At 31.4% G+C, this 23,002-nt stretch overlaps 3 protein-coding genes and 1 non-coding gene across 4 annotated transcripts; 1 reads left to right on the forward strand and 3 right to left on the reverse strand.

The window, feature by feature from the left end:
- Positions 1–9,922: 9,922 nt before the first annotated feature.
- On the forward strand, positions 9,923–11,404 carry LOC8285784 (LOB domain-containing protein 42). The gene is made up of 2 exons (XM_015726883.2): positions 9,923–10,283; positions 10,560–11,404. Exons 1-2 carry the CDS (start codon positions 10,094–10,096, stop codon positions 11,093–11,095), a joined length of 726 nt encoding a protein of 241 aa, XP_015582369.2. The 5' UTR covers positions 9,923–10,093; the 3' UTR covers positions 11,096–11,404.
- A 2,546-nt stretch (positions 11,405–13,950) lies between these two features.
- TRNAF-GAA lies at positions 13,951–14,023 on the reverse strand. The gene has a single exon. It is a non-coding gene; the product is annotated as a tRNA-Phe (tRNA).
- Positions 14,024–15,562: 1,539 nt separating this feature from the next.
- Positions 15,563–17,519, reverse strand: LOC8285795 (zinc finger protein CONSTANS-LIKE 6). Its single transcript, XM_002531582.4, has 2 exons — positions 16,148–17,519; positions 15,563–15,951 (listed from the first exon to the last, which is right to left on the reverse strand). Exons 1-2 carry the CDS (start codon positions 17,279–17,281, stop codon positions 15,679–15,681), a joined length of 1,407 nt encoding a protein of 468 aa, XP_002531628.1. The 5' UTR covers positions 17,282–17,519; the 3' UTR covers positions 15,563–15,678.
- Positions 17,520–19,420: 1,901 nt separating this feature from the next.
- On the reverse strand, positions 19,421–22,998 carry LOC8285786 (homocysteine S-methyltransferase 1). The gene is made up of 7 exons (XM_002531583.4): positions 22,503–22,998; positions 22,278–22,334; positions 21,336–21,541; positions 21,085–21,214; positions 20,153–20,356; positions 19,964–20,035; positions 19,421–19,847 (listed from the first exon to the last, which is right to left on the reverse strand). Exons 1-7 carry the CDS (start codon positions 22,671–22,673, stop codon positions 19,704–19,706), a joined length of 984 nt encoding a protein of 327 aa, XP_002531629.1. The 5' UTR covers positions 22,674–22,998; the 3' UTR covers positions 19,421–19,703.
- Positions 22,999–23,002: the final 4 nt, after the last annotated feature.

The following is a 23,002-nucleotide window of genomic DNA, read 5'->3' on the forward strand; positions in this document are numbered from 1 at the left end:
ACTTTCGACAAAAATTTAATCAAATTTATTGGTAAATACAAATGTATATCTGAATTTCTCTTTTAACATTTAGGCTGAATTTAGTTGATATATGAAATAGAATAATAATTTTTAAAAAATAAAAATAAATAAAAGTAAAATAAATACCTCTAAACAATTTTTATTTGATTTTTCTTTTCATGATTTTGGATTAACTGTCCTTAAATAAAATTATAATTTAATATTATATACATATTAATATATATGTGGTGGTGGGTGGCAGTAAAGAATAGTGATAGCAGCGGTGAGGATGGATGAATGAATGAGTGGCAGTGATAGATAATTAAAAATGATACTACATGAATTTAAGATAAGCAACTAAGATAATATGCTAGTCTCTAAGATGCGAAATTATCATTATTTAATTCACCATAAAATAAATATTTTACAAAATTGAACAATAGCTATTTCAGTAACTAATTTTTCTTCGTTCACCTAATCTTCGAATATTAATCTAAATGGAATAACTATTCGATTCCTTACCTATTTCATAAATCAAATATAGCTGATAGAGATTTTTTTTTAATATAATTTCTAATATTTTGTTTTCACCATATAAAAGCTGAAATTTAGATAATGTTATGTACCAAATCAATAAATTGAGCAAATTATACCTGAGGCATAACTTAAGTGGTAAATCTAATTACTTTTAGGAGTTAGAGATTTTGAGTTTAAGCCTCTACCTTTACATTAGGTGAGATTTCCACGAATGTAAGGGGAATGTAAGGGAATAACTACTTCCTGTTATGTAGTCCATTGGGCTGCTGTGAATAAAAAAAATTGAGCAAATTCCAAAAATGGGAACTAATTCATACAAAAATTGCTGTGGGACTTATGAGAATGGTAGGAGAGTAGGCATCAAGTGGAGTAAAGTACCCTGTAAGGTACAAATGGTTTACATATCTTCTATATAATGGATACTGCCGCACATGGTGCAAATGACAGATGGGCCAACTCAAAAAAGCCCTAGTTCGACTTGTCAAGTATAAATAATTAATGGGTCAACCAAGAGCCCCAATTGTGGATTCGCCATGTTTTGGACTATTAACACATCTTGTCCAAATATGCGGTGTATTACAGCTTATGTGTTTCTTTTCTTAAAAATTAATTCTTTGGATGCCCATTAGGGCATCTCTTTATTTTAAAGAGTGCTTTTTATTTAGTAAAAAATATTTTATTTATAAAGAGTATTAGTCCAATGCTTTCGTTTTTGTTATCTTTATTTTGCTTTATTCAATCAGTATTAATGTTTAAATTATTTTTCTTTTTCTTAGAAAAAAATATATTTTAAAGATAAAAGCTAAAAAATAATAAATATTAATTAATAAAAAATTTAAAATTTTAATATATTATTTATAATAAGAATAAAGAGTGGGCTCTCTAAATGTATGCGGCTAAATCCACTTTCTATTTTATATTTAAAAAGAGAGAGTTTGTTGGAGTCTTATTTTATTAAATTGCTATTTGTAATAAATAGTTTAGCTTGTATAAAAAGTCATTTAAAGATGCTCTTAGGCCGTGGGACATGTGGAAAGATAATTATCCATTTCATCTAAAAAATAACAAATTTTTACTCTTTTATTTTTTTATGACAAAAAATATATTATAAATCGTGATAAATAAATATATCTCGTTGTTAAAAAATTTTGATTTACAAAGATTTAGCAATGTTCATTCCGATCAACTATCAATATCATATTGCTCATACTTAATAAAAATTTAGAGTTTAAGAATTTCTAATTTCATTATTTAATCGTCAAATTATAATTTAAAAGGTTATTGATTTGATTATATTGAATTGACAGTCAAATAACAAACTAGGAGTTGTTAAGCTTTAGAGTTATATTATTAAATACGAAAATCATGATAAAAATAGTTGATCAAAATAAAGATTATTAAATTTTTGTGAATTGAAATTTTTAACTGTAAAATATCTTTTTATTACAATTTATAATCATATGTATTTTTTTTTATTTAAAAAAATAAATTAATAAATTTATCATGTATTTTTTTATACTTATCTATATTAATAAATGCAACGAAGAAGCTGGAACATATATAAATAAAAAGAATTACACATTGACATATATGACCATTTTGATTAAATATATTACTGGAATTGGCTGAATTATGAATTATATATAATTAAAAAATAATTGATTTTATATATGAATAATATAATAATATTAAATTTAATTAAGAATTTCTTGTTCTTTTCTCCGGTTCTACAAGTGAGATTACTAACTAAACTGCTCCAAAACAGCTCTTGTTTATTATATCAATAAGAATTTCTATAATAGCAAAACGAATAATGCAAGTCTAAGTTACTGTTAACAAAAAAGAAGTTTTATAATCATTGAATATATTGGTCATGTCGTTATCAAGGCCGTTTTGTGGGAGCTGCAGCACGTAATAGCTTTTGAATCATCAGACTTGAGTGGATCCGGATTCGGGGCCCATCATATGTGTTTTTGAGTTTTAATCTGGATCCTATATGCCTAAACAACTAACAAGGGATGCTGAATATCGCTCATATTATTTTGTTTTATAATAAAATTTAGGTCAAAATTTGGAGATTAGTTAAGCAGTAAGAAAAATTTATCATACTTCTTCCCTTTAATTTACCTATGGGATTCTTCACTGAGATATAAACAAGAGATGAAAAAAGTATAATCTTTCTTCCCTGCAAACCCAGTAAAAATTATGTGAAATTCTCAAGTTCAGAGGCCAATGGCTCTCTTATAAGAACTTAAGAATAAAAGATCTCAATACAAAGAAAGCCAAACACATTTTACAATAGCCAAATGCAACCTAAGGCTCCAGGAAATTACTGAAAGCAAAAAGATCTAGAATTAAACATCTCCATAACAAGCTTGTATACCAGAAATAAAAGTCCATTTTTTGAAGAGGATTTTTATATACTTCTCAACCTCACTTAAATTTATATTCTTATTTCAAGATGTTTTTATAAATATTATGAATCAAGATTCATTTTTTATCGTACAAAAGATAATCAAATTTGTCTCCGAAAACTAATATAAAATGCATTTTTATTCTTGAGATAAAGTAAAGCATAATGTATATACCCACTAGCATTTTAAATTGTAAAACAATTAATTTTGTTTGTTATTTTCAGATGATATATAAATACATAGGGCCGGGTGTATATAGATGTTTTTTGTATCTTCTTTGTTAAATTGGATAAAGTTGTTCCCAAGCTTATTATTCTTAAGGTAAAAATTAACAAAAAAGGGATCCAAGTTTAAATATGTAATCAACTCAAAATCATCGAAAAAAACCCTAAAAAACTTCAAATTTATAGGGAATTAACAAAGGAGTAGAGAATCACAAGAGAAAACCACTCTCCGTTCGAACTAAGACATTGTCAATACTACTTGAACATAGACAGACAGCTGTAGGCAATTAAGGACGTACTCAAATGGGAAGCAAAATAGAACATCGCTGTATCAACAGCCAAGCTGACTAGCAAACAAAGAAATAATGAAAACTTGAATAGCAATAATGCACAATAAGCCAACAGATTGCCAGCAATAAATAGGCAGCTCCAATTGTCAGCAGAAATGCACTGAAACATTCAATATCCCTACCCATTAACATTGCCATGGCAGCATAGTTAATCACGTAAAAATTCCTTGTTATCCACTGCTTAATTCTCTTCTCTGAATATATCATCCACCTGAGACTTATTTATAATTCTCTCTGCCTCATAAACATAAGCTCACTTTCCATCGGTCTCAAATTATATTAGTCGTTGATTTCTCATTAAAATTCCTTTATTTAATATGTCTTGCTATAAGAAAAAATGAACTATCATAACTCAATTGTAGGAAGGTATTAGAAAGATTGCAAATACAAAGAAATTAGATTTTTCAACTTTTTATTCAATTCTTAATTTGTGTGAAAATAAAAGCAAGCTTACCTTTACGAGATGGAAAATAATTAAAAGACGTATAATAAATTATATAAAATTAATGGGTAATTTAATCAAATTAACCTCCACATATTTTTAACTTCCTCAATCCAAACACAACAAATTTGTTGTTTGAAGTAATAACGTTTCTATCAACTTGATCTTTTAGCAAAAATACTTCCAAAAAAAAAAAAAACAAAATCACAATATTAGGATATATTACCTGCTTTAAAGTCATAAATGCAATTATAAAAGAAAAATTAATAAAAATTATATTAATTAATTAAAATGAGAGATAAGTAAATAGATGAAGTAAAATGCCCACTAATATCTAACTAATACTAAAATGATTAGTACTACTCGCTTAATAGGTTAGACTTTTGTATTTCTTGTTTTTAGTAATGCAGAATTTCTAATATTTTTTTTCAAATATAAATAAAATTTAACTTTGACATCCAATTGTCACTTGATATTGACTCAGCAAGTTAAAATTGAATTGAAACTCAACTGCTGAGACTTGACATTCAAATGAAAAGTCATATGATTAAGAAACCGGGACAAACTGGTTTAAATACTATAATAGAAATTGATTTTATTAATGAAGGTAAGAGTTAAATAAATAGGTGAAGTACCAGACATGTCAACTATGAAACATTTATATTTGATATGAATCCGTTGAAATCTGAATCTTAAACAGTATCACTAGACGTTAAACAAAAAACCAATTTCATCCCAATTCTTCATGCAGATTTATAGGGCATAGCTAGGCAACCATATATACATATTAAAAGTTACTTGACAAGTTCAAGTTCCTAAACATTGGATACCAATTTTTGATATCTCAAATATAAAGAAATTAAAAGAAGAAGTAATAACCGAGCACGATAAACATGAGGGGTCTCCAAGTATGGTTTTGTCTGTATATGCATAGAGCTGGTACATGGAACTGAGTCAGATTGGAGTTCTTATGTGCCATGAGTTAGAGGTAATTACTACTTCCTATGAGCTTTAACTTTATATATTAAAAGTCAATCCACTGTCTTTTCATATGCAATCTATATCTGTTATTAATTTATCTATTTATATTCTTACATAATATTTTAAAACAGTAATTATTATTCGAAGAATTCATACTCTTAAAACTCTATGCACTAATAATATACTAGTAATTACAGTTCATATAACATCGAAAGGTGCATATGCTATCATTCATATAGCACCTAATTTATAAAGATATGTTAAGGATGTGATTTTGATGTGGACTGAATTTTTCTGATCTAGTATGGACGATCTATTTTTGATGTAACCTGTAATAGATAATAAGTTATGGTGCTAAATATTGTATACGTGATGGAAACTAAAGGAATGAGCGTTTAAACATGTAAAATGGTGTTATTTGGGAGCTGAGTGTGCCCTCCACTATTTATAATGACTGTCTTGGGTAGATCATCCCTAATGGACGGGGATCTTATTTATTGCTATTTCTAAAATGTAACCAAGATAACATCAACAGATTATTATTATTATCATTATAAATTATTGTATTGGTCCACTGCCTACTATCCATAGATAGAAAGGGAACGATATGTATCTGCCAGTTGCCTATATTTGACTGTAACCAGTGCATAGCACTTTTCTTTGATTTCCTTCTCTTTTTTCTTCCTTTTTTCCCTTACTTGAACACTTGAACTTATAAATCCCTCCCGTTTACCACGCGAAGCGAAGGTGGCACAGGCAATATTATTTCAGTTTTGACACGTGAAAGTCAAGGATGTTGATCACGCCGTTGACAATTAAATTTCTTGTAATTGTAGGGGAAAAAGAAAAAACAGGAAGCATATGCCAGATATAATAAAACTAAATCAGAAAAATATGCGCATATGAGATTTTATGTGGTCTGGTAATTCATTGTCTATGTTCACAAAAATATTATAAGTAAATTAATTTACTTAGTTGATTAAATTGAAATCAATTGAAATCTTTTTACCAAGAAGCACATTAGTTGTTTCTTTCTTGTTTTAAGAGTATTGCAACAACCTCTGAAATCATATTCATACCCTCTAATATCATATTCTTAATTATATCAATCAAATTTTTAAAAAAATATCAATTAAAATACATTATGTGATTCGGTATTTAATTATTTACGACCATAAAAAAGATACCAATTTTTGTTATATGAAAATAAAAATGACAGACAAAATACAAATAAGTTGAATTTCGCCTTCAATTTTGCATTAACCTTCAAGATTACACTCTCCACGACTTTAAAAATGCAGAAATAGCTTTCTAGAAACTCTTGAGTATCATATCGGAAGCTCACTGAATATATCTTCCGATGCCCATGAGTGTTAACCCATGTACATACTCAAGTTAACACTCAAATTTGCATATCCCGAGTTGCTATATTTTTGCTCACCTTGTCTCATCTTCTAAATGCCTCCAACTATCTATATTTACAGGCACCCCTGAACCTGATCCCTGCAAATTTAAAAATTTATCACCAATTCAAGCTAATGACTCAATCCTTATCAAAATCTAACCCGACTTTTATAATTAAAGTCAAAATCCAACAGTAATTAAGCTGTCAAGGAAATGATATTAATTGACATGATTTTATAGATGAAGAACATGGTACATTCAGTATAACTTCGCCTAGCTGATTAATTAGATTCTCTGTGTTCGATTATTGAATTGATTAGTATTGTTCCTAGACGAACTGAATATAGGTAAACGTGCATGCAGTGTAAGCAAGTTGTTCCTAGGAAATGAAGACCAGAAAAAAGAGATTTTTTTGGAAAAACAAAAATCTAAAATCGTACATACGAACGAGTTGTCTTGGAAATAAAATAATGTGTGTGGAGGAGGCGCTGCGCTTCATTAACAGGAAAAGATGGTCAAGGAAACAGACCGCAATTCGCTCTGCATTGTGTTCTCCAAGTTGCAAGGAATTAAAAACAGCTCAAAAGCTCCTAGGCCAGACACTTATCTACGCTTCTGCACTTACATTCTTAGTTATTCAATAATTGCTCTGCAATATAATATGGCTATTTGCGGCCCTTTTTAAATAAAATAAAATAAAATATTTCTTTCTCCTTTTTATATTAAATATATATATAGTATTACCATTGTTGCCTTTTACTTAGTTTTGGAAACAAACTTTTTCATCAACTTATTTACTTTTGAATAAAAATGATTTATTCATAAGACAAATTATGACTATTTTCAGATTAATGTATGCAGGAAACTAGAGCCATAATAATAATTTGCATGTAAAACAAACACATACAAGGGAAGGTGAATTTCTAAAATTATCTTTCATAGACTCTTTATATATATATAAATCATCTAAAAAAAAGAATTCATTTGTTCTTTATAAAATAAAAAGGTTATTTGGAAGAGTCAATATTTTATTTTTTATTTTTATCTTTATAAATTAATATTTTTAAATATATAAATAATACTTTTCAAACTAAATTAACATTATCGAGATGCTCTAGTACGGGTTATTACTTCATTTCTATCGTTTTTGTGGAACTTAAAAAAAAAAATATAAATTACATGTAAATGATATGGTAGATTAATTCTATTTAGATATTTTTTTTGTTTGGATACATAGATAACTCTCATTTTAGTATCCAAATGTTAGAAAGGTTTTTCCGTATTTAGTGAAAGAACACTTTTTTCATGTGTACATGACGATTACAATTATACTGATTTCAACAATCATTTTCATTCATATCCTTTGTTTGTAATACGTTGTGTTATTATACGCATTGCAATTAAAGTAATTTCAACTATCAATTTTATTACATCACTTCATTTAGAGATATTTCGTGTATAGACATATATACCACATGACTATATATATGCATTCTGCTGATTGCAATTACTTTTATCTAGACGGTCATTGTTCAGCAATATTAGTTTATAGTAATCAATGGCATTTTTGTAAGCATACATACGATTTTTTTGTTTTAATAATATTAGTATTGGGCATTCTTCTGAAGGATATTTGAAATACCTTTTGGTATAATAAAGAAAATTGAAAACATTTCAGAAATGGAATTGAATGAGGCAAATCCAACCAATAGCCTTAAAAATTAAAAAGACAATAAATCCTTTAGAAGTTTGGATTTCATCAACTTATTTATTTTTTTTCTTTTTCTGGATTACAATTGAGTTTCTATAGGATTTTGGTCCTAAAAACCACGCATTACCATAAAAGAAAAAACAAAAAAGAAGCTCAAATTAGCTTTGTATTTGTACATCCACCAAACATGTAATTAGATTAATTTGAAGGGAAGCTAGTGGCCCTAAATAATATTACTCTTATTTAATATCGATGAATAACAAGATTTACATATTTGGATGAATATATTAACTTGAGTTATTTTGTTTGTTCGAGTTTTTATTTTATTTGTAATAAAAATATAATAAATAACACTAACTAAAATTAAAGAAACAAATCCAAAATCATAGCAAAGAGCAGGAGAATCCATGAATAAATAGCAAGTGATTGTCATACAAAGAAGGGTCATTAATTAAAATGAGAGAGACAGAGAAGATCCCAAGTGCATACTAACACAAACTTAGTAAGAAAGAGTTAAGAAACCACTGGCTATTTCCTAGAGGCCGCCCACAGTCCTGTTACAATACCAGGTTTTTTTTAGCCTTATAGAGAGGAAAATTAAAAAATAATAATAATAATAATAATAAAGAAGTTTCATTTTTCTATTTTTACCTTTTCCAGTATTTCTTTTTCCCATTAACTTGTACGGACTCCATAAATTCGGGAGTTTTATGTTTTCCTTTTTATTTTATTAATCTTTTTTTTTTATTTTTTACATGTACTGGGAGTCGAGGTTGTTTCTTTGACAATGAGACGTGGCGATACAGTCGACGTTTCTAGGTGAGAACTCGTGCGTACCACGTGCCTCGTTCCAATTTATTATGTCTTTAGAAATCAAAACTCTCGCCATCTTCCTTCTCATTTGCCCTTCTTGTTTTGCTAAAATTTCGTTGGTGCCATTCTACTGTTTTATTATGCGCCAGCAATTAAGTGTCCTTCTCTAATCTACGACCTATACTTCTTTGTCTTGTGCAATTAAGGGCTTATGCAAGCATGATGAGCATCCAAGAACAGATTGGAACATAATAAAAAACACTTTGAAGAATATATGTTTACATGAAAAAACTTTTTCGATAATTCTTAATGCCATTAATGCCTCCCAAGTTTTTCCACTATTATTCCACTGCAATAATTTATTATTAATGAACATTCTCTGCTTTTTCATAATTTTAATTTTAATTAAGAAATTAATTTTCACTTTCAGTGAAATATTCTAAAAAGATTAATACACATCCAATATATAAATAACAACATGAACTATTAAGATAAATAATTTAATCGACTAATATTATCATGTTATATTTATCTGTCAGAATATTAATATAATTTGTTAATGTCATTTTGATCATTCAATTTTAATTTTAATTTTAAAAATAATAATTAATCAATTTTATAATTAAACCAAGAAAATAATTTCTATGAATTAAATCGGATCAAGATTTTAATAAGAATTTAAAGCATAAATTAAAAAAAAAAAAGTGAATAGTTTGTACACTATAAATTAAAGTGAATTAAAGACATTAGAATTAGAAAAAGAACCGATGGAATTGGTTATTGTTCATGGAGTATGGACACTTAAGCATGAGCTAAACATGCAACTTAAAAAGAAAAAAACAAATAATTATACTCTAATCTAAACAAACAATAGTATGTATGATAGTTTGGAGTTCTTAAAAAAGAAGAAAAGAATAAAAAGAAAAATTACAATCTAAACATTAGGGTTGGTTTGTAATAAAGAAGTGCATGTAGGGTAAGTACTATCCAAAGAAAAGCCAAGAGAATCAAGTGTTTTAATTACCTAACCAAAGATAAAAAGTTGGAACAAAACCCCTGGTTTTCAGCTATCTTTCGCTCTCCTTTCCAAACCGCTGCGCTCTCTCTTTGCCATACCCACACACTCTCTCCTCACTTATAAATATCTCTCCTTTCTTCTCTCAATCCCTCCCTATTGCCGCACACTAACCCTTCCTTCTGGTCTTCACCCCCAAACCATGAGGATGAGCTGCAACGGCTGTAGGGTTTTGCGCAAAGGTTGCGGCGATGACTGTGCTATTAGACCTTGCCTTCAATGGATCAGATCTCCTGATGCTCAGGCCAATGCCACCCTCTTCTTGGCCAAATTTTATGGCCGTGCTGGCCTTATCAACCTCATCGAAGCTGGACCCCAACACCTTCGTCCTGGTATAATTAAAGAATTATGCAATGTGCTAGTCTTGATTTATTCCTTTGATTGTTTTATTATTATTACTATTGTATTATTATTATTAGTAATTGAATTCTAACTGGATTTCGAACTAATAATTTTTATCTGATAGCCTTTAGCATAGTCTCAATAATAACCTCACAGTCTAGAGTATTATATATGATTCTGTTCTTATTCTTTTTACTAATTCTTTTTTTATAGTTCATGCTTGCTTAGAATTTTTATAGTTCTTGAATGTCTGCACTTGCATGCAGCTGTTTTTAGGTCACTGTTATATGAGGCTTGTGGAAGGATAGTGAATCCAGTGTATGGATCAGTTGGCTTGCTTTGGTCCGGGAATTGGGCTCATTGCCAATCAGCTGTTGATTCAGTGCTAAGAGGAACACCTATCGTGCAAATGCCTTCATCTGGTTCTGATACACCCCAACTACCACCACAATTGATCGATCCTCTCAAAACCTATGACATACGCCACGTGTCAAAGGAAGCTGAACTCAACAAGGTCAAGAGCCGGAGTCGGTTCAAGAGGCCTGTTAATAGAACACCCAGTTCCCCTACTGATCAGCCAACGGGCAGTGTTCGCATTGGCGATTTGAGCTTCGAGCCGCTCCGCGAACAATTGATGAGTCAGATGGTCGATGGGGATAGCAGCAGTAAAGATGATGAAAGCATGTTTTCTGTTGAAACAATGGATGATGTGAACCAGAATGAACTACACCGGGGTATGAAATTCAATGGTGATGATGAGGTTGGGTTGGACCTGACTCTTGGCTTGCTTCCAGTGCAGTAAGTGCAAAAATGGGTTGGGACTTGGATGCAGAAGCAAAGATGGAGCTGATTAGATGGTTTTCTTTTATCTTCCTTGTTGCCAAATATACCTGAAGTTCATATTTCTTTTCTTTTTTAATTTTTTTTCTTTTTTTAATCCTTTTTAGGGAAAAAGATGAAAAGAAAATGAAGAGGAACTTGTCTTTTTCCAGTGCTTAAGTTGTAAGGGTCAAGTTTTGGTGTATACAATACAGCAAAAGAAGACATATACATATTAACCTTTTGGTTATGGTTAATTAGTAATCATATATATACAACTGTTTTTATCAAATGGAAGAAATCAAGAGAACTTGTAACGTCCTCAATTATTGCTTCTCGTTTTCTTAATGCATATCTTGAATTCTTGAGATGAAAGATATAAAATGTGGGTACTCTTTTCCATTGAGTAACACCACAATCTTTCTAATAATAAGCAGTGAAAATATTCTTGCAAGAATTTGATAGAAGAAAGAACTAATTGGTGAATCCTATAAACGTCAAAAGGAACACTAAACATTCCTATAGAAAGCAACCATACATAATAATAGGAAAAGAAGGCATTACACAAATATCACAGAAGAAGTAACTCAAAGAAAAAGGGAGAGAGCAGATAATTAATAGCCAACTAATCAGCACAAAAGAGGCAAAATCAAAATCCTTTTTCTATAACTTTATCCCTCTTCTTCCGGATCATGGTAATGATGAAGGTGGGTTGGGTTGGGTAATTAATTTGATTGGTGGTCAAAGAGCCAAGAACGCGCACAAGCATAGTATTATATTGTTCTTTCTTGTAAGCATAGCATTTCTCTTGGATGTTGGCAGTGAGGCTGTTCCACGTACAAGTAAGAATCTGTATGAATTTAGACAAATGCTATTCATGCATGGCGTCTTGATTTCTGTGTCATTCCAAGTTTCATTGCATGTATTGGTCCTTTTTCCCCGTGCGGATTTTGCACTTCCCCTTCTATTGCTTTTAACTTTTCTTGGAGGGGAAATATTTGCCTGCTTCAGGACAGGATTAACTCCAATAATATACAACCAAAAGCAAAAGAAATAAATTAATTAGATGACACGTATTTATTTACTGATATTGCATAATCAAGCTACATATCAATTCAACATAAATATAAAATACTTAATTATGATTTCATATTATATAATAGTTCATAAAGATTATGTGTAGGCAGAGAATTAATTTATTAGTTTATGATGTAAACTTTGCCCTAAAATGCTATTCATATACACTTGTTGGAGGGCAAAGACTACGATTTTTACGGAGAGCGTTGCTTCAGTTTCCATTTAGAAGATCCATCTGATAATCTAATTCAGTTTGATTTTTAGTTAATGACCTGTTGAGTGTGGAGAGTCCCGATAATTTATTGTTGTAATTTCTATTTTATTTCTTACCCATAAAAGAAAAAAATGGTTAAATAATTGTTTATACAATTATTTTGAATGTGTTTAGTTATGGTGTAAGGCAATCAGCTTAATTTTTTTTTAATTTTATATTTTTAGATAAATTACTGATACATATTTATTAATTTTAGATAATAAAATATATATATTAATTATTTAATATTAAAATATAACTCTTCTATTATTATTGTGGTGTATACATTAAACTAGAATAAAATATATTTTTTTTCTAATTGAGTATTCTATTAAATTTTTTTATTATATTCTTTTGCTCGATATTTTTAAATAAAGAAATATGAAATTCTAATAAATAAGAGATTCAATTTCAGATTTATAATTATTGCCTCCTCCAACTATATCAATTCAAATATATTAAACCCATAATTAAATAATTGACAATATAATTAGGATTCTCTTTTAACATAAAAGATCAAAGTGTACTTTCTAAACCCATCCTTTCTAGTATATATAGCTCTGAATTAAATTATTTAATTTGCATAATGATATATAAACTTATTCTCGATGAATCTAAATAAAGTTGGGTGTGAAACCTAATAAGAATAATGAAGAAAATAATTAAGTTTTATTTATTAATTATATGAGGGTTAGAGTTCTAATGTGGAATTTAAATTTAAAGTTTCAAATGTTAAAGATAATTACATTAATATTACTAAGTTAATACTCATTGAATCTTGTTTTCACTTTAAAATTAATATTAAAAATGTATAATATGTCTAAGAATAAGTGAAGAAGACTACTCAGCTACTAAACTGTTTTTTTTTTTTTTGAAATTCATTTAGAATTATGTTTTTTAAACTAATTTTTCCAAAAATATATTTATCTTTCAATTTTAAAAACTATTTATGAAAATGTATCTATATGCATAGTCTAATAATGAATGTATAATTCAATTTGAATCAAGTTCTGTATGAGTTACTATTCCTTCCATTCATAATTTTAAATAATGTTTTTAAAATATAGATAAATATTGATGCTTTTAAAAAAATAAATATTTTCAAATAATTTATAAAAGAAATTAAAAACAACCAAATAAATAAATAAATAAATAAAACTTGGCTTTTTTATACACCAATCTTAAACAAATCCATGAAAATAGAAAAAGAAGAATAGGAAATAATTGAGTAAACACAATATTTGTAACCAATTCAAAAAAACTCATATTCTACCAATTAGATAGCCGCTTTGGTTAGTATTATCGTATGCAAGAGTTGAGAAAGTATTCACAATACTATTCCATAATATTAGTAAATTCTTTATTATCTTTTACGATGGATATAACAGAATAATTACTTAATGCTACGTAAATGAAAAGAATATTTTAGATATTATTTAAATATAAAAATAAAAAAAAATTATTCGTATGTTCATAAAGTATGAATATATAAGTAAATAGAGACAAAATGCGGTGAGCGTGGATCGAACACGCGACCTTCAGATCTTCAGTCTGACGCTCTCCCAACTGAGCTATCCCCGCATATGAAGCTCTCTACTACTTAGTATTATTTTATATAGTTTGATTCTAGACAGGAAACAAAGTTTTCAACTGCTTGAAAACGAAGCAGTTATGCAGCCTTTTAATGGTGGATTTAGTAGCCATTAGTGCTTATATGGTGTTTAATAATTTTATAATATCTTATGATACGTCCTTTTTTTCTCTTTCAATTCATTAATAATGAGTGGTTTCTGCAATTCTTTGCTGTTATGAAATTATGCAAGTTCCATCAGCTACGGGTGCCGACGATGACTCGGAGTAAAGCATATATATATATATATGCGAGCAGTAAAAAATTTGAACACCAGCATAAAGTTTTTTACTTATTCTCTTCTCTTTGCAAGATTTAAATGAACTACGCAAGTACCTAAAGCTTATGTAATTCACAAATGGAGTGTCATTTTCTTGGAATAGGGGACATGATGGTTTGCCAACATAGCGAAGTGACACGATATTAGATAAAATATGTTCTTTTTCCATCAAAATATTGGTCCCAAGTTACTACTACAACTGTTAGGATGCTTTCCTGTTATGGTATCACCAATAATTTACTCCATACACGTGTATAAAGTTTTAATCCATCCAAACAAAATTGAAGCCTTGAAAATAGCATTTCATGGATGTCTGTGGAACAATTGATTGCCCTTTTGTCTTCTAAGAAGAAAAAACTGGAGAAAAAAAAAAAAATCTCTTTATGAACTTAATGGGTAATATCTACTTTTGGGTTACTGTATATTCTTTTTATAAGGAGTCTTCAATCCAAAATATGTACAATAATAATCCAAAAAGTGCAGTTGTGGAGAAAGGCAAAAGTTGAAACTTAATCTCAGTGATTGTGTATCAGAATTCACCTTTTTCAGCTCCTCCTTCCCATACTGTAACCTGCCTATTGAAATTATTATTTAGCTATTCAATACTGTGTCATCCTATTTTTTTTCTTACAACAAAATTTTCTAATGAGATTACATTTTTCTATGAACAAAAGGGGAGGAAAAAAAAAAAAAAACATTTTTGTTTCATTTGTGATTCGAATTTTCTTTTCTTTTTGCGATCCTAAGGAATCTGGAAGTAAGCATGGAGCAGTCCATAGGATAATTTTGTTTAGAGCAATTTGCTCCCTTGAGGAATTTCTTTTTCCTTTTCTTAAACCCTATAAAGTTACATATTGTATTGATGCAGCAGCTGTTTTATTATTATACATTCCGAGAGAATGGAAGAGTTGTCTCATGATGCTGAAATCAAGAAAGTAAATGATCAAATGATTAATTAAAAGAGCAATAATGTCAAATGTAATGAACAAAATCAACATATTTACAATCTAAAGCAATACACTAGGAATAATTAAGAATCTTTTTTTGTTTAAAGGAAAAGGCTACATAAATTTATAAGATGAAGCACACCAAGAGCTGGCCTTTCTGGAGATAGTCTATCATTATCATGGGTGACATAGAATGAATTATTGCACGTATCCTTGGAAAAAGAAAATTAACTTGGGAGAAAGAAAGGAAGAAGAGGAATATATTTACACAAGAAGCTCAAAATTTTTATTTAGTTATTAGATTTGCACAGACCTTGTAATAAACTGAACTAATTAATACATTGATTCCAATTTAGGAAACTTGTAATTAAAATAGCAGTTATTTGGCATGTAATGGAAAAGCAGAAGGTCCTCCTGCAAAGGTTGCCCTCTTGACAAATCTTCCTTTCATTCTAGGCCTTTTCTCCGCATTCAGTTTCCTCACCTCGTATCTTATTTTCTTGGAAAACAGTCTTGTTCTCCGCTTCTCTCTGTACCTCGATACTCGCGCTTCTCTCCCTCCGCCCGCCATTGCAGGGTTTCCTCCTCCTCCTACTCCTCCTAGACCATTTGTATCGCCATAAGGATGGTGAAATTCAGCTCCGCAAGTACCCTGAAACATAGTCATTGAAATTATTAGTTTCAACTACATTGTACGCACTACAACAAATTTTTATTAACTGCTTCTCCAGTGTCAATTGTTTTCACAGAGGACACGAAAAAGTTTAAATTCTTTTGACTCTTAAATTCCAATTTGCAGTAGAATTAAAGGAAAATGTTATTAATCGATGAAAGAACAGTAACTGTACCATGCAGTCTTGCCAACACTCGTCGGGGTCAACATCCCGCCGGGTTCCGTCAGTCCAAGGAGAAGTACCTTGGGTTGCCCAAGCAGTTATGACTGCTTCATAATCTAAACTCAATAGTATCTTTCTCTTTTTCTTATTGTCATTCTTACTCCTGGTATTATCTTTGTATTCTCCATTATTGCTTTTAATGTCTCTTTGTGGAGTCGCTACTTTCTCATCTTCTTCTCCACAGGTTGCAGAATCGTAATCGAAACTCAATTCAAAAGGAGGTTCTTTCGCCATATCAATTTCAGTGTCAATATGACATTCTCTTACTGCCTCTTCTTCTTCCTTCTCTTCCTCTTCAAGCTTAATCACTTGTCCACTTGCTAAAGAAAACTCTCTCTCCTGCATCTTAAATTGTTTCTCTTCTTTACAATCAACAAGACCCAAATCCTCCATTCCAAAAGATTCATTTTCAAGACCCCTGCCAAGTAAACTTTCAACATCTGCAGCAAAGTCTGCAAGATCCGTTTCAGATGGGAGAAAACCATGTAAATAAGAAGCCTTTGATTCAATTCCATTAGCACCAGCAACTGTTTGATCAGTATCATTACCATTACCACCGCCAGCAGTAAAAGGAGCAGTAGTAGTTTGATCTGCTTCATTCGATATCGTTGTTGGAGTGCATAATTCCGCAACAAAAGGGTCAAAGATTGGAACCCTGTACAGTAGTTGCTCCTCTTCATTATTATCTTCATGAGATATCTGATCATCTGAACCCACTTCAGGCACAAGTGGAATAGGGTTCCTCGACTTTTCTTCAATTTTCAAAAGAGAAAGTAGAGGCTTATTGCCATGTCCATTTCTAGGTGTCCTGGCCTTTCTGGTGAATCCTTGATGCCAAGAAGGAACGGTAATAACAGAACTCCCCTTGGAAATTATATCCAAAGATTTTAAAGATGAAATCTTTAAACGAACTCTTTCATGTCTACGAGCTAATGGATTAGCAGAATGCACTGATGAATCACAAGATTGGCAAAGAAATGCATCATCTGCTGCGCAGTACCATCTAGCTCGCTTCCTTACACAGCTATCACATGCTCTAGCCGTTTTACCAGCAACAGCATTGGCTACATTTTTGTTTGAAATCATCGGAGAAGTGTTGTTCTTTTTTATTAAAGAAACAAAATTAGAATCCCAAAAGCCCAAAACAGGAAATGAAAATGAAAATTCAAATCAATGAAACCCAAAACTGAAGCAAGATCTGGGTTGCGGGTGAGTCTGAATTTCGTTTAGGTTCTGTTTTGTTTAGAGCTGAAGACGAGTGTTGCAATGATATGAGTGTATATAGAAGGGGTGACCCACAAAGCGCGCTTTTACAGTCCATGTTATGGGGCACTTGGGGCTTTTTCTTTACCTTCTTTGGATCAACTTTTGATAGTTTTGTAACGAAGAAAAGGATATTTTGCACTTTTAGGACCACAACAGGGCCTTATCTGGTTTTCTATTGGTTGGGTTGGTGAGGGTCATCTTAATCTACGGTTTCTCATTGGTTACCTCGCTTATCAAAGGGATTTCTAGTGGGGTCAAGTTATGGTGCTAAGGATGAGAATGGGCTTACCTTTGATCCCATCTTTTGCTCTCTCTCTGCCCAACTTTCCCCCTCTAAAATCCGAGTATGACCCTTTTGTTGGTATGCCTCCTGCCCCATTTCACTTGTTTAAAGTTTTAAGGCTTTTGCTTTGTGGTCCCCCTTCTATATCTATCTCTCTCAAAAATTCTCCATCCTCCAACTTACCTGACTGTGGCACTGTAGTGGAGTAACCAATAGGATATTGTCATTTGGAAGACTGAAGTGAAGCTCTATCTCCCCTTCAATGGGAAACATAGCATAATAAAGGAAACTTTTACATATGATGCTTAAAATATACAAATTATTGAGTAGATCAATGCTTCTCATAAAGTAATTAGTTTGGTTGGATGAGGTTTGTTTGTGTTATAGGAGAACAAATACAATTTTGCTATATTAATTGAATATTTTATATATCTCACCTATATATTAAAATGATAAATAATTGATATATATTTATTTATTTATTTTAAATAATTAATAATGTGTCAATTATCTAATTCTAATGTATAAAACACATATATATACGTGTCACTCTTTTATTCATTACAATATACACATTGGATAGATAAGAATTATCATATTTTCAACTATTGATCATATCTTAGTAATAAGATTTTCAGCCAATCACTATTAAAATGTCAAAATTGATAAACATTTTTCTTCTACTATATATGGGTTAATGTTTTTTATTCAACTTGCTTTGCTTCAACTTTCTAGGAAATCACCCTTCCATCGTTTTAGGTGTAACTCTTGATAGATACAGAAGGTTACACAAATGTAGTGGAGGGAAATGCATGGTGAATCAGTTGAAAGAGACAAATTGAAAATTGGTTAGTAAATGTTGACGAAGAGGCAGCGTGGCTAACAAAACATTGAAGAACCAAAACTGAAAAGATAAGAATAAGATTACAGCTTGAATTTTGATTTAGAATGTGTAAAGAGATAGGGTTTAATGGTAATGGATAACGATGATGCGTAAGTCTCATCAATCTCCTTCAACTTCACGTTCGTAGATGAAAATTTCAGGAAGGATATAAAAGGCTTTCATGGGGAAACTTAGACATATTCCTTTGCTTGAAAACGACTTTTGTCTGTACCCCTCTCTCCCTATCCTCTCTTCTCTCTCTCAATTCCCATGTCAATTACTAAATCTTTTTTCACAATCTCAGACAAAGGTGATATCATATGAATGGAAATTGTATATAGTTTATCATTCATAAATATTAAGGGAAGAATGTGACTTATTTTTGGTTTTAGTACTTTTGGAGGCCCAAATGGGTTTGGAGTGAGGACTAAAATAACATATGATAGCCCATTTCACCATCTCTAAACATACTCCAAATGGGTCTGGAGTATGTCTCCAGATCTCTAAACGTACTCCAAATGGTCTTTTATAGTGATCAAAACCCCAGCTTTTAATTCTTCCAAATATTTGCAGCTTCGCTTGCTTCCTATTATTAAGTGCCTTTTTAAGTAACTTTGCTTTTAAGGTAAGAATGATGTGCTGGTTTATTACAGAACTTGATTCCGAGTTGAGCTATTTTGGAGGCATTAGTAAAACATGTGCCCTGGACTTAGATGGTTGGGATGTTGGACCGAGAGGGCTGCAGACATTGGTGGTATTACCTTCCTCAGCCTCGTCATTTATAATCTTGAACTAACAAAATGTGTGTATGTGACTTCCAAGTTGAAATTTAAAGAATTAAAGAACCAGGATGAAGGTTCTACATCAGCTTCTTCTGCTTACACAGCCAACATGCAGAAAGGTAAATTAGAAGTTGCAAAATCCGTTTATGCCACCGAAGAAAGGTTGGGCATATATAACTCATTTCGTGTGAAATCTGAAACTTCAAAACGTTATAGGTCAACTCGCATGGCGGTGGGAATACATTTTGATTATAATGGTAGTGATTGGATCCAAGAATTGTCCAGCAACTCTGCTTAATCTCTTTCTTTTAGAACTTTTGAAATGGCTCGAATGGTAGAAGGTGTTGTTCGGCAGCAGCCTCCGATAAGGTTAGCTCCTAAGTCATGCCATCTCGTTGCAAAGAATTCAAACTTGTCATCATTGAAACATGCTGATGGCTGTCAATGCACAACGCACACAGTAAGAGATTATCAGAATTTTTGTCAGGATTTTCGTAAGTGCAGAAGTGATATGAAAATTATGATCGGCAAATGAAACAATGACAAAAGCTCACCAGCCATCTTTTAGCTCTACCATCCCATATCTCACCACTGTTGGGATAAACGACTACGAACTTCTGGGTCAACTGAAATCAAGGAATTTGTGCGGCCATATTATTTCAAAGAGTACAATGAGCAAGAATAATGGACTGTCATTTTTAAATCGAAAATTTTGTTAATTTTCTGAAGTTTAGCATTTTTACCTTCTTAAATTTGCATATGAGACTCTCAATGAAATGGGGTGGTGCACAGTTAATTCCAGCTGCAACGACTTTGTTACTCTTATTTATTACATCAAGGCACTCCTGGAAACTCTCCCCAGATGGGGCATTCTCACCGTCCACAGAGCTGAAGCAAATCCAAGATGGGATTTTGATGTTTTCTTCTTCAAGCAATTCAACACAGGCCTGTAAATTGTAATTTAGATCTCGTCAAGATGCAAATGCAAAACTTAAGAAAGTTCTGACTGTTAAATAGCTCGCCTAAAAGCTTGAATTCCACAAAAATGTAACATATTCATTTTTGCATGTATATGTTTACTAGAAATCTTAATCATGAAAAGGGTACTTCACCAACCGCACAGGTCAGCCAACCCAATTCCTTAGTGTTGGTAAATCATGTCAACTAAACTAGAAAGGCACATAGAATTTAAGCAATGGCATTTATCAATAATAATGATGTAACAGAAGGTCTGAACATCTCATACATAGAAGATGGCATGACTCCCAATTGAACAGAATTAATACCTCAAAATGAGGGAGATGGCAAGGCAAAAGCTCTCGACTTCTCTGACCTATTTTAAGGTGCTAGCCATTATGAGAACGTGATTGCATATAAATTAGGATCTAAATGGATTACAGATGATCAAGTCCTATAATGCAAAAAACTGTCTTCACTTTGACCGTGCAGTTGTTTGCATACCAACTAACAAATCAAACTAGAAAATAGAAAACCAATACCACGGAAATAAAAGAAAAAATGTGTGTTATAAGAAATTGCAATCATAGAGCATCAATATGGTTATTGTTAGTTTTTCCTATGAAAAATAAAATATTTGTCAGTTCATAATTCCCCAATTTTATGAACTCGCTAAAAGAATGTGACTCAACAGAGGATAAATAGTAGATGAACGAACCTCTGCTTCAAGTTTATTGGGAATTGTCTCAAAGGCCAATAAATCTGGACCTGCTTCCGCAAGAACTTGCAATCTGTGTCGATGAAAATCCTTGAGCTTCTCCAGATTCACATCTGGACCATAATATCCACTGGATGGAATGGAAATAACATAAACTCAATATTCCAGAAAAGGTAAAGACAGCCACAGCGTCAGAATATTGAATTAGCAAAACTAGATCATATGAAGCTTCAGCAAAACATGGACTCTACCTATACTCTGAGCCATCAGCAAGATACGCTCCATAGCTTCCAATGGAGGCTGCAACCAAAGCTCTGTTGTATCGATGTAAAGGATTCCTTTTCACAGCATCCCAGAATTTATCACGGGCTTCAATTGCCAATTTAACACTCTTCTTCAATAACAGCTCTCCTTCTTCAATGGTCAGTCCCTTGGACATAAATCCAGGAAGAGTGGCCTGCAAATTCAGGATAAAACTAAAATCAAATTTTGACCAACAATTTCTGAAAATGCATATGCTGCATTCAGATTTGGCAAACTCAAACAATTTTCTCATGCCTTGCACCCATTGTTGTGAAAGGACAACACTAACTTTCTAAAAAGTACATTTTAAGCATGAAATGACTACAAAGAAATTCTACCCATAATCAATTTGAAATACGATGTATCAAAAAGTAAATTATAAGATCCTCAACATATCAAATTAAAGTGATAAATTAGTACATTGTTAACCATTTTCAACCTGCACTTTCCCCGAAAGATTTCTTTATTCATTACTTCTACCAGAAAAATAACAAATTTGATAGAACTTCAGATTTAAAAGCATACAAATTGACCAAAGTGAAGGAGATTTTTTGAGTGCTGATGGTTCTGCTATAGAGTAGCTGCTCCACTTCTACATTAATCTCTTAAAACTACTACTAAATCTGAAGAAAACCAATCCATTTAAAAGCCAATTGACACCATTTTAAACAGTAGTATCAGTTTAAATTATTGGCCTTTTATGCTTCAACGTCTCATAATTTCGTTTTGCATCTCATTTGGTCAAAGAACCAAAACCCAATCACTCGTGATTCAAGCCTGAGCATGTTTCTTAAAATTACACGCTAATATTTTGAATTCAGACTGAGACACAGATATTTACTACATCAAATATTAAAACTTGTATCTAGATTATTTGTAAATGCACAAACCTGATAAGAAGAGGTAACCAAAATATCTGCACCAGCTTCCAGATATTCCAAATGCACCTAAGCACACACGCAGATCATAACATGGCTAAACAAAATCAAAACTTGAACAAACTTTCATTTCATAATCCCCACAAAACTATGTATAAATAGAAACAGAGCCATCAATACAGCAGAATGTATAAAATAAAACATGATTGTAAAAGAGAGATGGAGATATAGACAGACCCTTTTGATGAGTTCAGGGTCTTTGATCAAACAAAGAGCGCTCCAAAGAGGGTCATTAATGGCAGCACCGTGTGTCTCGAGCTGGGTGGCGAATCCACCGTCAATCACTGCACAACCTCCTGCTTTCTCTATCAGATCCTCTAGCAATGACCTTCTTTTCTCTACTCCCATTTCTTTTTCTGTTTGTGTGTTAAGGTTGGTGAAGAGAAGAGAGTAACAACAACGTTAGCTAAGGATATAATGATGCCGGGATTCACTGGGGGGTTTTTTTTAACTGCGTTGTTGCTGTCTGTGAACACGGACGAAATAGCATACAGGTTCAACTTTCAACAACTTTTCAGATTTTTTTGCTTTGTAAATACCTTCTGTTCTTTTTTCTTTTTCCTGTTTCCTTATACAAATATAAATATTTTGTTTCCTTATTTATATACTTTTATGGTTAGTTGGTAACTTGGTGATGCCATGGTCACGCCTGTTTTAACTAACAAGAGGCTTCTCTA

This window comes from Ricinus communis, chromosome 4, assembly GCF_019578655.1.
Source record: "Ricinus communis isolate WT05 ecotype wild-type chromosome 4, ASM1957865v1, whole genome shotgun sequence".
In the NCBI taxonomy this organism is placed as follows: domain Eukaryota; kingdom Viridiplantae; phylum Streptophyta; class Magnoliopsida; order Malpighiales; family Euphorbiaceae; genus Ricinus; species Ricinus communis.